General features: G+C 35.8%; 1 protein-coding gene across 1 annotated transcript in view; it reads right to left on the reverse strand.

Moving 5' to 3' along the window:
- Window positions 1-15911, reverse strand: part of RELN (reelin) — a 957839-nt gene that overhangs the window by 251051 nt on the left and 690877 nt on the right. Inside the window, 3 exon segments of the mRNA XM_053716545.1 lie at window positions 2416-2528; window positions 9377-9569; window positions 12846-13082. Coding sequence (XP_053572520.1) covers window positions 2416-2528; window positions 9377-9569; window positions 12846-13082 — 543 coding nt within the window.

Consider the following 15911-nt stretch of genomic DNA (forward strand, 5'->3'; position numbering starts at 1 on the left):
TTTCTATGACCCGCTTCCAGATCTGCATTACGGAGCCATGGGGAGTCCAGGATCATTTGTCATTGCTGTTAGTTAATGAGAGCCATGATTTATTCATGTTTAGAAATAATTAATATGATCTCCCTTTTCCCTATATGCCCGGTTATGTGACTCCACTCCACACAATAATGTTTAACATATAAGTATTGTTTACCAGATTGGTATTCCTGTTTGTTTTGTGGAGCCCCATAGTCGCATATTTTCTAGAGACGCTGTAGGTTGCCTTATTGTTTATCGGTTACCATGACAACCGTTGCTTTTGTCTTAAGGATATTTGTTTTATCTACCAGTGAATCTATTGAATTGCATATTATTGTATTACTACAGTGCTCAGCAGTTTTTTGCTTTTATGCCCGCATATACTTACTGTTGTCTTTTGCCCTTTTGTTTTTGTTTTAGTTCTTTGCACGTTGCCGCGGGCGATGACGTCACTCGCTAGGGGCGGCGCATCCACCGCGGAGAGCGTGGCGCACTTGTCTTGGTGGCGGTCTATAACACAGTGGGGTGGTAAGTCGTTTACTAACCTTGTAAGTTTGAGGACGGGCTGTTTGTAGCCCGAAAACGTTCACTATTAAAGGTGATATAATTAACAAGACTTCTGGAGTGCTTTCTGTTATTGGATATATCGTGCTTTTGCTAGCACCCGAAGCTGTTGTACTAGGAGAATCTGGAGTGCACTTTGTTTGTATATATATATTGCAGTGCACACTTGCTCTTGACAGTCTGCATCCACCCTCAGACATGTTGGAGTTAAATCATCCCAGATTGATTCCTTTGTGCAATGTTAAATACAGGAGGTTAATAAGCCTCGCTTGGATAGACATGTTTTCTGACTGAGAACCTTTTCCCCACTCTGCTTGATAAAACAGTTTATAAGACTCCATTTATCAAATTGCGATAGCAGCTTTGGAGCCCTGGCGTGAGTGAGCCTGAAATGCTAGTTAAAGGGATAGTCTACTACAGAATTTGTATTGTTATAAAAGATAGATAATCCATTTATTACCCATTCTCCAGTTTTGTAAAACTAACACGGTTATATTAAAGGGACAGTCTACTTCAGAATTTCTATTGTTTAAAAAGATCGATATTCCCTTTATTACCCATTCCCCAGTTTTGCATAACCAACACAGTTATATTAATACACTTTTTACCTCTGTGATTACCTTGTTTCTAAGCCTCTGCAGACTGCCCCCTTACCTCAGTTATTTTGTCAGACATACAGTTTAGCCAATCAGTGTAGACTCTTAAATAACTCCACGGGGGTGAGCACAATGTTAAGTATATGACACACTTGAACTAGCAGTGTCTAACTGTCAAAAACTGTCAAAATGCACTGAGATAAAAGGCAGTTCAACAGCTTAGACATTAGCATATGAGCCTACCTAGGTTTAGCTTTCCAAAAAGAATACCAAGAGAACAAAGCAAATTTGATGATAAAAGTAAATTGGAAAGCTGTTTAAAATTGCATGTACTATCTGAATCATCTAAGTTTAATTTTCACTAGACTGTCTCTTTAATATACTTTTTACCTCTGTGATTACCTTATATGTAAGCCTCTGCAGACTGCCCCATTATCTCAGTCCTTTTGACAGACTTGTATTTTAGTCAATCAGTGCTGATTAATAAATAACTCAACAGGAGTGAGTACAATGTTATCTTTATGGCACAAATTAAGTAGGGCTATCTAGCTGTAAAAAACTGTCAAAATACAGTGAGATAAGAGGTGGCTTTCAATGGCTTAGAAATTAGCATATGCGCCTACCTAGGTTTAGCTTTCAACAAAGAATACCAAGAGAACAAAGCAAATTTGATGATAAAAATAAATTGGAAAGTTGCTTGCCCTATCTGAATCATGAACGTTTCATTTTGACTAGACTGCCCCTTTAAGTAGCAGTGGTCTTAAGAATGCTGCTACTAAACCTCTCTGCCACCTAAAGTGTGGCAGATAGCAATCATCCCGATTGGGATGATTGACAGCACCTTAGCTTCTTGCGCTCGATCGAGCCCCCCCCCCCCCGAGCAGGGGACAGCATTGCACAAGCAGCGGATTGTGCAATGTTAAATGCGGGCCGTCTACTACTGCTCGTTCGCTGTCAGAGAGAGGAGAGGAGACGAGGTTCGTGACAGTCACCTTTTAATAAATGGAGCTTATAGTGCTCAAGACACATGTACACTTCTGAGCATACCTAAATATGCCTCATGTAAAGGAGATTTTAAGAAAGTTGACCAAAATAAATAGGTAAATTTGATAATAGTAAATTGGATCATTGTTTAAATTGTATGCTCTGTTTGAATCATGAAAGTTTAAATTTGACTTCTATATCCCTTGAAAGGGAATATAATCTGTTTATAAAAAACATATAACGTCTATCTCACCAGGTCTTTTGTGGCAGTGGCAAGGTAATTCTTCTCCAGTGTGTGAATTCAGTTGAATGATAAATACTTGCTGAAGTAAACTCCTGACAGCTGGGCATGCTTGGCAGACATTCCTAGAAATGATAGCATCACACAATCACAATAAAACAATTGCAGGGTGAAGATTAATTGCTATTCCTAGTGGTGCCGCCAATTTACTGAATATTTGTTATGCCATTATACAGGCCAGACGTTGGTCCTTACACAAGATCTTTGGCTTTGGCCAAACATGTATTTAATACCTTAAAGGGACAACTTAAACAGACCTTAAATACAATGCATCATATAAACAAATATTTTTGTTAAAATGAACTTAAAAGATATTGTCAGCAACACTGAGGGGAGAATGGGCTGCGCTGTATGAGGTTCCACCTCCTTCTACCCCAATTATGACTCAGAGGAGATACTCATTGAAACTCTTTTCTAAACAGGGTGCTTTTTTTTGTTTTGTTTTTTCTCTCTCCTTCCCCCTTCTTCTCTCCTTCTCGGTTTCTCCCCCCACATCCCTATATCCCAGAGATGCAATGCTGTTATTAGGGCCCATTAGATACTGAGGCAACAAGAAGGTTTAAAATCAAACTGTTGTTTTGTTAGGTTAGTTGGTTCATATGTTTATTGTTTTATATTGTTATCCATTATATCTACCTTTCTAGATCTATTTAATGATGTAAGGATGTAATAACCTGATTAATAATATGACATTTGGAAAATCTTTCCTATATATGTTATAAAACCTGTGTGGAAATATATATTACTTACATGAAGATGTATTTATTGATCTTGTACCTGTAATGATGTAAAAATTTACTTAAAGAGACATGAAACACGACACTTTTCTTTTATGATTGGAACAGAGCATATCATTGATTTACTTCTATTATCAAATTTGCCGTATTGTCTTGGTATCCTTTGTTGAAGGAGCAGCATTGTACCACAGGGAACTAGCTGAACTCATTGTGTAAGCCAGTGACAAGAGGCATATATGCCACTGATTAGCAGCTAGCTCCCAGTAGTGCATTTTTGCTCTAGGTATACTTTTAAACAAATGATACTAAGAGAATTAAGCAAATTAAATAGAAGTAAACTGGAAAGGTGCTTATAATTGCATGCTCTATCTCAATCATGAAAGACTTTACCTTTAAATTGTTTTAGTTTTAGTTTTGTGTTGTTTAATTAAAGGGAAAGTAAAGTCAAACTAAAGTGTTCAGGATTCAGACAGAGAATGCAATTTTAAGCAGTTTTCCAATTTACTTCTATTATCAATATTGCTTAGTTCTCTTGGTATTCTTTGTTAACGAGTAATCTGAGGTGATCTTAGGAACATGCACGTGCCCTTAGCCATCTGGCAGCAGTGTTTGCAACAATGTTAATAGCATTGTTATACATAGTTGTAAACTCAGCTGCCATATAGTGTCTGTAGTATTCTATGGCAGCAGTGTTTATAACTATTTATAACATTGCTATAAACATTGTTGCAAACACTACTGCCAGATGGCTAAGGACTCGTGCACACTCCTGAGTACACCTAGGGTTACTCTTTATCAAAGGATTAGGGTTGCCACCCGTCCCTTAAAATACAGAACACTTATAAGTTACAGATGCTGCAGGGTGTGCAGGGAGGAATATGAATAGTGATGTCCAGAAACACAATACATGTTCCTCCCTGCACACCCTACAGCATGTGTAACTCATAAGTGTCCAGGAAAACATGGCTGAGGTGGCAACCCTACAAAGGATACCAAAGAACTAAGGAAAATTGATGATAGAAGTAAATTGGAAAGTTGTTTAAAATTGTATGTTCTATCAAATCCATGTAACTTTAATTTGATTTTACTGTCCCTTTGAATATTTTAACACATGGCATGAGCAACTGATTTTTGATAGGTTATAAATAAATCATATCATACTATAAATGATATAATAAAAATAAGATTATTTAAAATAAAAAAAAATATGAATTTAATTGAAAATTTTCTTTTGTTTTAAATTTACAGAAACTTTTATTCATTTTGACACTAGCAACATGAGACAAAAACGTTGACCAGCTATGAGTATTTTGCAAGGTATTAAAAATAAACACCACAAAAAGCATGGGGCACTTAGCACTACAAGGGTGCACTCATTGGTTCCTTTCCTTGGTGACTCAGCAGTGGGGACTCCTTCCTGCACTGCAAGTGAGGTGTGTAAACAGATGATTGGAGCCGCTTCCCTTAGAACTGACATTAATAGGTGGCAGCCATATTTAAACATCACCCTATAGGGTATCACCATAAATTATGTCAAGTAGTGAACCTTACTGAGAGTTTAAGGTTACTGAGGCTCTTCAGCCTTAGATTAAATAATTAAGTAAAAATATTGCCCCATCACACACTAGACATATATATATATACATACAGTATATATATGTCTAAATATCCCTAAATATACAGTATATATATATACTATATATTTAGGGATCAATGTGTATACTGTGCATCTAGTACTAATCTGGTTGAGGAATTCTTAATCTATTTGTTTGCATACAAAGGATATAAAACAGATCATTGTGCAGGAAATATGCACACCCAAACAATTTTGACCTTTTTCCCCCACAAAAATACTTAGTATTTATAGTATAGTAGGGGATTCTGGGCAATTATATGCAAATTAAGTTTAAAATTCCTCTACATTTTCCTTTTAACATCCATTTAAAAAATGACCCCTCCTTTCCAGTGGAAATATCTATACGATGGAGTATATGGTATATCTTTTTAGTCGCCATAACTTACATTGAGACTGGTTTAGAACCAAATATAATAAAACAAGTTAATCAACAAAATATAACATGACCCTTCATAAAAAACCTCCTTCTATATAAATATCTTGTGAACATAGTCAGCAGAGTTCCTTTCAGATCTCGCCAAATCATTTTCATCATTGCTTACTACTATGGTTCACTAGGGACCGTCTTTCAAGGGCAAAGCTCGACACAAAGAGAATAAACACAGTCTTTTAATGCTGCCGTCCAAATATTTTCAATAATTATCTCTCAGTGTATGAATGCAAACTATTAGTAAGATGTAAGCCGCCGCAAAGGCTCTCTAGTGGAAACTGTTGTTTGCTGGTCAAATTATTCCTAAAAAAAAGTCATTTACGTTCATTATTATCCTTTTATCGAGAAAACACCTGGCGATGTGGCAGAAGTAATTACGCAGCAGCCTTTTCTACTCAGCACTCAGTCATCAGCACCAATTTGAGATAACACAGGGACAATGGGACCAAACGCACCCTTCTCCACAGTTCTGACAAGAAATGCGAAGAGTAAAAAGCTTCATTGCAACTGTTTTTTTTAAGATAATCAGGGGTCTGCTGTTAAGTTCATTGAATGAATCACAGAATAATCAAATACATACATTTACATATCAAGATGGCTTTAAAAGGATTGTGATTTTTGATGTACGCAGCAAAACTAAAATGCAAATTAAGAGCAACTGTAGGATGGAGAAGATCAATTCAACCAACAACAAAACTCCATTTTTGGTTGATGAAAATGTATTGCTTGACCTGTGTAGCAACTATAAATTATTTTATTTTTATATTCTGTTTATATAATATAGTAAAACAATTTAGACTTAGTTTCAGAGAATGGTGATTAAAATATAACACTACTTGTAAGTTCTGCAATACTTTCCTTATATTTCCTTAGGCCAAATCCCTCTGGCTTACTTAGCAGTATTAAAAAGAAATATTTATGTAAGTATACAGATAGATTGATAGATATACAGATGGATAGATATAGACACACAGAGATAGACAGATAGATAACTAGTTAGATATAGACAAACAGATAGACAGACAGATAGGTAGATATAGATTGATAGATAGATAAATAGATAGATAGTTAGCAATAGACAGACAGACAAACATATAGATAGCTAGCTAGATGACATATAGCGATAAACATATAGAGATATGCAGATATAGATAGATAGATGATTGATTGATAGATAGATAGATAGATAGAAAGAGATAGATAGACATAGAGATAAACATGTATAGAAAGACATAAATATATATATATATATATATATATATATAGATATATATATACAGATAAATATACAGATAGATGATAGATAAATGATAGATACCTATAGACAGACATATAGAGAAAGACAGATAGATAGCTATACAGAAATAGATGATAGATAGATAGATAGATAGATAGAGAGATAGATAGACATATAGAGATAGACATATATATATATATATATATATATATATATATACTGTAGATATATATATATATATATATATAGATAGATAGATAGATAGATAGATAGATAGATATAGATAGACATATAGAGAGAGACAGACAGATAGATAGATAGATAGATAGATAGATAGACAAAGACATATATATATATATAGATACATACATATAGACAGACATATAGAGAGAGCAGATAGATAGATATACATATAGACAGACATATAGAGATAGATAGTTATACAGACATATATAGATAGATAGATATACAGTGGGGAAAAAAAAGTATTTAGTCAGCCACCAATTGTGCAAGTTCTCCCACTTAAGAAGATGAGAGAGGCCTGTAATTTTCATCATAGGTATACCTCAACTATGAGAGACAAAATGTGGAAACAAATCCAGACAGTCACATTGTCTGATTTGGAAATAATTCATTTGCAAATTATGGTGGAAAATAAGTATTTGGTCAATATCAAAAGTTCATCTCAATACTTTGTTATATATCCTTTGTTGGCAATGATAGAGGTCAAAGTCTTCACAAGGTTGTCACACACTGTTGCTGGTATGTTGGCCCATTCCTGCATGCAGATCTCCTCTAGAGCAGTGCTGTTTTGGGGCTGTCGCTGGGCAACACGGACTTTCAACTCCCTCCAAAGGTTTTCTATGGGGTTGAGACCTAGAGACTGGCTAGGCCACTCCAGGACCTTGAAATGCTTCTTACGAAGCCACTCCTTCGTTGCCCGGGCGGTGTGTTTGGGATCATTGTCATGCTGAAAGACCCAGCCACGTTTCATCTTCAATGCCCTTGCTGATGGAAGGAGGTTTGCACTCAAAATCTCACGATACATGGCCCCATTCCTTCTTTCATGTACACGGATCAGTCGTCCTGTTCCCTTTGCAGAGAAACAGCCCCAAAGCATGATGTTGCCACCCCCATGCTTCACAGTAGGTATGGTGTTCTCTCTCCTCCAAACACGACAAGTTGTGTTTCTACCAAACAGTTCTACTTTGGTTTCATCTGACCATATGACATTCTCCCAATCTGCTTCTGGATCATCCAAATGCTCTCTAGCATACTTCAGATGGGCCCGGACATGTACTGGCTTAAGCAGGGGGACACGTCTGGCACTGCAGGATCTGAGTCCCTGGCGGCATAGTGTGTTACTGATGGTAGCCTTTGTTACGTTGTTCCCAGCTCTCTGCAGGTCATTCACTAGGTCCCCCCGTGTGGTTCTGGGATGTTTGCTCACTGTTCTTGTGGTCATTTTGTCCCCACAGGGTGAGATATTGTGTGGAGCCCCAGATCGAGGGAGATTATCAGTGGTCTTGTATGTCTTCCATTTTCTAATTATTGCTCCCACAGTTGATTTCTTCACACCAAGCTGCTTGCCTATTGCAGATTCAGTCTTCCCAGCCTGGTGCAGGTCTAGAATTTTGTTTCTGGTGTCCTTCGACAGCTCTTTGGTCTTCACCATAGTGGAGTTTGGAGTGTGACTGTTTGAGGTTGTGGATAAGTGTCTTTTATACTGATAACAAGTTCAAACAGGTGCCATTAATACAGGTAATTAGTGGAGGACAGAGGAGCCTCTTAAAGAAGAAGATACAGGTCTGTGAGAGCCAGAAATCCTGCTTGTTTGTAGGTGACCAAATACTTATTTTCCACCATAATTTGCAAATAAATTCTTTCCAAATCAGACAATGTGATTGTCTGGATTTGTTTCCACATTTTGTCTCTCATAGTTGAGGTATACCTATGATGAAAATTACAGGCCTCTCTCATCTTCTTAAGTGGGAGAACTTGCACAATTGGTGGCTGACTAAATACTTTTTTTCCCCACTGTACATATTGACAGACATAGAGATAGACGGATAGATATACAGTATATAGATACATACATATAGACAGACATATAGAGAGAGCAGATAGATAGATATACATATAGACAGACATAAAGAGATAGATAGATAGCTATACAGACAAAGATAGATGATAGAAAGATAGATAGCTTTATACTCAGCAGTGCAGTTCTAAAGTTTTAATTAATATTTTCCTGCTAAATACCACTGGGGCTCTTATTATAAATAACATTCACTACTTGGACTATGTAAGATGGTTAAGGTAAATGCACATAAATATAAATTAAGATGACTCATTTTATTAGACACACTAAAACATTGTTAGCATTTGTTGCTACTTTTTCCTGCACCTTTAAGCTAGGAAAGTCATACAAAATTGTTTAGTTGTACCAAACCTACAGACTGCTGCACATCCCAATTACAGATTCCACACACTGACTAGTTGTAGTTCTACAGCATTGGTTTTGTTTATTTAACTTTTTTTCTATTGTTTGTGGGGCCTAGTCACAGGGAGCAGCCTGAGTTAGATTTTGGACACTATTTTCTTTTATATATATATATTATGGGCTTTATATGAATTCTTTTTGGACTTTATTTTATGAACTCTTTTACTCATGATAATTGATTATGTGGGTGAGAGAACCCTCAAATTGCTTATTTTCTAAGAATAATTTTGTATTTTTCACAACTAACAATGAACATGACAATTTATTGATAGTTGTGAAAAATACTAAATATTTATTTTTCCCCCAAACACTTTAAAATGTATAAATAAGATATTTTTTCCCCAGAGACAGATAACATTTATCCCCTTACCTCTTGGACTAAGTGCCATGTGAGCCCGTGGTTAGTGGAGTACTCTAACTTTACTTGGTTGTCCATGTGCGGAGTGAAACGCGCGCCACATCCCATCACCAGATTAAACTGTATCATGTAGGATGCACCAATTTGCATGGACTGTGTCTCCACATATCGCGTGCTTGTGGCTTGCTTAGAATCCCCAGTAAAACTGATAAAGGCAAATAAAAATTAACAAGTTAATATTACTGGAACCTAAGTTTATATTCTGATTTTATTCAATGTCTTTTTTAACCCTGTAAAGACAGAATGCAACTTATAGAGAGGCAAATATGTTACAGCATTTCTATTACTGATGTCCTTTTGGTTGCATATATGACATTGGTGTCAATAAATGGATTTTTTTATTGCAAATGCATAGCATATAGGAATAATTAAACATTGTACTGCAAAAAGATCTACATACAAAATACATGTTTTAAAAGTATTTTTTTTGTAAAAACTGTAATCTGTTTTAACCGAATTTGCACTGGTTGAAAAGCCTTTAAGTTTACCCTTATCTCCTTTCCTTTTGCCAGTTAGGAACAGGTTTGATCAAGCAATCACTCTGTAGAATGTTCTACATTGTACAGGATGCATTTCTGCTTCTCTAAATTACAGGAACAATGTGTGAAATAAATAATAAGAATGTATTCCAATGTTCTTTTTTTACTATGCAGAACTGAAATATTTTATGGGACATACAGTTTAAGTTGTATGTCCCCTTAATACATAAGCAGGGTAGAGATATGGCAAACAATGGGAGTAGTCGGGTAAGTTGGGTCCAGATTGGGGATGTAGTTGGGAAGTTTTAATAAATAAATTAGCCAAAAGGTTGGACTTCGGAACCAAACTTATTAAAAATATCATAACATATTTTGTTTTATCCAGATAGGTTAAAAATAACTTTAAAAACACAAATAATGCCAGTGGGAAAAGGAGTACACTTCCATAGTCTAGAGCTGCACTTTACTAAAAGCCCAGAAAGATTTCTAAAAAAAAAAGTCAAATATAAATCCCCACTGACTATTTTTAAATTACAGATCCCTTATCTTTCCCAGATACTGCTGTCCCTCCTCCTTTTTATGAACTTTTTCACAAAATAAAAGGAAGGACCACCTAAAATCCTGCACACCCAAACCACCAACTGTGACCGTCTTCAGAATCCTAAGACTCCGTCTCCTGGACATTTTTTTTTTAAAGAAAAATAAATGAAATTATAATATATAAATCACACTTCACATTTTTTTTTCTCTTTTTATGTTTTATAAAAATGTTTTAATTTATTTACTGACAGTTTTGGCAATACATGGGTTATACATAATATCTTGCTATGTACGGTAGATGATCTATACAGCAATATATCATTATGCCAACACATCTTCAAACAAGGCAGTAAATACGGTACATGCAATTTTTTTTTCTCTTCATAGAATTCAAACCAAAGAGAAACAAAGAGACTGTATATTTGTGATAAATAGATCTACAGAGATGATGCTGAGAAATGTTTCTACCCTGGTAGCCAAATTACAAAATTTAGAATGTTAAGAACATCACTGGCGTTTAAGTGTTTATGTTGAGGCATGTAAGTTTATGGATAGAGTTTACTCTCATGATGTTTTAAGATATTCAACAGATTAACTCAGTCGGACATTAAATTAATAGATGGGAATCTCACATTTCAGTCTTCTGTTTAAATAAGTGGTAATATATTGCTTTTTAACGTGTACATAATTGGTGTGCTCTCATGCCTATTTAAGTACTTTGCTTCTGAATGCTCTCATCTGAATTGTTCGCTTGGTGCATGTAATCCTTGAAAAGTTAACAGCCATTTCTCCTCTCTAGAAGATTATGCACTTAAAGATGACATGATGCGTAATGATTTATAGAGCACTGATGTTAGTTATTCTAATGAAAAAGCAATTGTCAAGGTTTCCCAGCGAGGGTGTTTTTCATGCACATAAATCTATATTTACATAGCACCAGGGAAATAAATGAGAGCCAAATGGACCTACAGCTGGGATAAGCCTGCAAGTATTAAACTACCAGCAATTTAACGGAGACCTACGCTGACCTTGAGATATTCCTTTGAGAGTAACAAGGTCAGTGATGGATACATTTAAAGGCTTCCAAAGATTCTGAAGAATACTCAGAGGGAATCCAACTGACTATATTGTTTTTATTTATCCTGGAAATGTGACATAGAAATAGATATTATTCTTGACCTGTCTGAAAATGAAAATATAATTTCAGTTTAGTAGTATTTGAAAAACAATGCTAAAAAAAATTCACTCAAGATCAACACTGGAATATGAAGTAGAGGGACATTGTATTTAGATTTTCGTTGGTTATAGATAAGGGAACTGTATAAATGTGTCACTTTATTGAGCAATGACAAAGTTGAGATGATTTGAGATCTCTGCTAAAATGCTGATTCCATAACCTCATTATCACTTTCTCTTTGGTTCATACAAACTATCCCCTTTAGACAAAATGATAAGCTTTAAGTGGAGCAATATTGTAATGTTCTTGCTAATAAAGCCAATTTGCTGTGTACTAGCTGCCCATGGGGAACGGGCAATTATTTTGGTTCCCTAAGGTCTCTACAATTTCGCTAGTGTGACTTTGTTTAAATACGGTATATAATAATTAAAGGGATACTAAACCCAATTTTTTTCTTTCATAATTCGGATAGAGCATGCAATTTTAAGCAGCGTTCTAATTTACTTCTATTATCATGTTTTCTTTGTTCTCTTGCTATCTTTATTTGAAAAAGCAGTAATAAAACCTTTGGAGCCGGGCCTTTTTGGGTTGAGAACCTGGGTTGTGCCTGCTGATTGTGCCTGCTGATTAAAAACTGGAAGCCATAGGCCAGGGAACCCGTCCTCCCCCATTCAGGGCTAGTGAGGAGGGATTTTCCACTGGCATTTATTACTGCACAATTATTTACTTGTGCAACCACCCCCTGCTCTTGCACAACCAGTTGTGCAAGAACAAATCTTGTCAATCCTCCTGGATGAATAAGATGCTTTTTTAATTTACAGTTGCAGGCTTGTATAGGCAAGTCTGCACTGCAAAGGCTCTGAAACTGCACCAAAAGCTTTAGGAATAGAGTCCACACAAAGTTTGATAAGTTGACTATTAGACCCTTGATGAAATGCTTATAATTTAGGATAGGATTAATGTAATTGTTATGCTTGGATTGGTAATCACTAATTTGAAGGGAGTTGTTTAAGTAACGTTTAAGATATTAAAGTTTAAACAAAGGCAGTAATGTGACTAATTTCATACTATTTGCCTTACTTATATCTAACCAAACTAAAGAAAGTGTTCCTATGTTTTATTCTATATATTCTATTGATACTACTGATCTTCAGTTTAGTTTTTACCATAAAGTATTACATTACATTTAAATAGGAATTATTTACATGTTTATAAAAAGTCTTACCACAGAGTCCAGTCATGGCCACAGTAGGGTTGAACATTCCCAAGGTAGAAACCAAGAGACTGAGTGACATCCACTAGATTAGTAAAGTCCAGACTGATACTGTTGAAGAGGACAGATGTCATGATAATCTCATCAATTGCCCACACATCCTGCCCTTGGCCAGAATGATAGGGTTGCCACCATCTGAACTGGATTCCAAACTGCTTGGCATCATCAGGCATCTCCACTGATATTATTCTAAAATGATAAAAATATATATTTGTAAGGCTGTAAGGAATAATACACTAATACCAGGCAAACCTATAATATATATTGTAGTGTGTAACCTGATGTGACACAAAACAGCTTCTTTTATAAATCTCTAAATTTTGCAGTAGCCTTTTACACCTCAAAGTCTTCACACTAAATAATGGTAATGATTTTCTTTCAAAAAGCACTATAAAAAATACCTGGGCCACCAAACTACTGGCTCACTGGGGATTTTTTTTATTCCTTTACATACAGAACTCTGCATAGTGAAATAAACACATTTCAAGGTAAAATTTGAGTTTCCGAAATTCTTTGAGGGACCTTCTTAGATCATCTTGTCTGAGTAGAGAACTTCAGATCATTAGGCTCTAAATAATTAAGCTTGTGCATTTGTACCAAATTGTGTATATTTCATTAGTATATATATAAATTAATTAATAATGACTAATTTCCTATGCATTTCTTAACTAAAAACGTGATTGAAATCTCATTTTAGTTTGAGATGTTATCTTTAGCATTAGTGTGAGTGTATTGTAATGTGGCCTCCAGCCAACCCCAATATTAGTGGCCCTCCATATATAAAAGGTTTGGCCACCCCTGATGAAGACTATTTAGTTTTTATATTATTAATCTTTCAGTGTTGATTTATTTAAAAAAAGAAAATAAACACTTTTGGGAATTTTTATTTAAATAAAGCCTTGCAGCACACATGTTCTTTAAAGGGAAATAAAACCCACATACATTTTTTCTTTAATGATTCAGATAGAGAATGCAATTTTAAACAACTTTCTAATTTACTTCATTTATCAATTTTTCTTCATTCTCTTGGAATCTTTATTTGAAAAAGCAGGAATGTAAGCTTAGGGGCCTGCCCCTTTTTGGTTCAGCACCCTAGGTAGTGCTTGTTGATTGGTGGCTACATTTGTGTTATATATACTGAATTAATGACTTGGCTGACATTTTATTAGGTACATAAGCTCGTTAATCTAATCAGCCAATCATGAGACAGTAAGTCAGTGCATAAAATCATGCAGACAGGGTCAAGAAGTTTTTGTTGAAAGCAAAAATTACAACGAGAAAGAAATATGGTTTAAATGACTTTAACCGTTGAATGATTATTGATTCCAGACAGAGAGGTATGACTAATTCAAAAGCTGTTGATCTCTTGGAATTTTCACACCCAGTCTCTAGAATTTACAGAGAATGGTGCAAACATTTTTTTTTACTAAGTGAAAGGCCTCATCAATGAGATATGTCAGGGGAAAATGGCAAGACTGGGTGAAGCTGAAAGAAAGGTGACAGTAACTGAAATAACCACAAGTTGCAACAGTGCTATGCAGGAGAGCACAATACAGTGAACCATGAAATGGATGGGCTTAAGGAAGATAAGACCACTTCAGGTGTCACTCCTGTCAGCTAAGAACTGGGGTTGAGAGTGGATACAGCCTCACGAAAACTGGATAATAGAATATTGGAAAAAAACATTGTCTTGATTTCTGCAGACGGTAGGTTCAGAATTTGGCATAATTAATATTATGAATCACTGGATCCATCCTGCCTAGTGGACTGCTGGTGGTGGAGTAATGGTGTAGGGATTATTTTCCTGGCACACATTAGGCCTTATTTTTACTTTCATGATTCAGAGCATGCAATTTAAAATAATTTTCCTTCTATTATCTAATTTGCTTTGCTTTCTTAGGCCTAGATTTGGAGTTTGGCGGTAGATGGGCTGTTAACGCTCCGCGGGCTTTTTTCTGGTCGCACCATAAAATTAACTCTGGTATCGAGAGTTCAAAAAAATGCTGCGTTAGGCTCCAAAAAAGGAGTGTAGAGCATTTTTACCGCAAATGCAACTCTCGATACCAGAGTTGCTTACGGACGCGGCCAGCCTCAAAAACGTGCTCGTGCACGATTCTCCCATAGGAAACAATGGGGCTGTTTGAGCTGAAAAAAAACCTAACACCTGCAAAAAAGCAGCGTTCAGCTCCTAACACAGCCCCATTGTTTCCTATGGGGAAACACTTCCTACGTCTGCACCTAACACCCTAACATGTACCCCGAGTCTAAACACCCCTAACCTTACACTTATTAACTCCTAATCTGCCGCCCCCGCTATCGCTGACACCTGCATTATTTTATTAACCCCTAATCTGCCGCTCCGTAAACCGCCGCAATTTACATTATCCCTATGTACCCCTAATCTGCTTCCCCTAACACCGCCGACCCCTATATTATATTTATTAACCCCTAATCTGCCCCCCTCAACGTCGCCGACACCTGCCTACACTTATTAACCCCTAATCTGCCGAGCGGACCGCACCGCTACTATAATAAAGTTATTAACCCCTAACCCGCCTCACTAACCCTATCATAAATAGTATTAACCCCTAATCTGCCCTCCCTAACATCGCCGACACCTAACTTCAATTATTAACCCCTAATCTGATGACCGGAGCTCATCGCTACTATAATAAATGGATTAACCCCTAAAGCTAAGTCTAACCCTAACCCTAACACCCCCCTAACTTAAATATAATTTAAATCTAACGAAATTAATTAACTCTTATTAAATAAATTATTCCTATTTAAAGCTAAATACTTACCTGTAAAATACATCCTAATATAGCTACAATATAAATTATAATTATATTATAGCTATTTTAGGATTAATATTTATTTTACAGGTAACTTTGTAATTATTTTAACCAGGTACAATAGCTATTAAATAGTTAAGAACTATTTAATAGTTACCTAGTTAAAATAATAACAAATTTACCTGTAAAATAAATCCTAACCTAAGTTATAATTAAACCTAAC

This window comes from Bombina bombina, chromosome 6 (genome assembly GCF_027579735.1).
Source record: "Bombina bombina isolate aBomBom1 chromosome 6, aBomBom1.pri, whole genome shotgun sequence".
Classification (NCBI taxonomy): domain Eukaryota; kingdom Metazoa; phylum Chordata; class Amphibia; order Anura; family Bombinatoridae; genus Bombina; species Bombina bombina.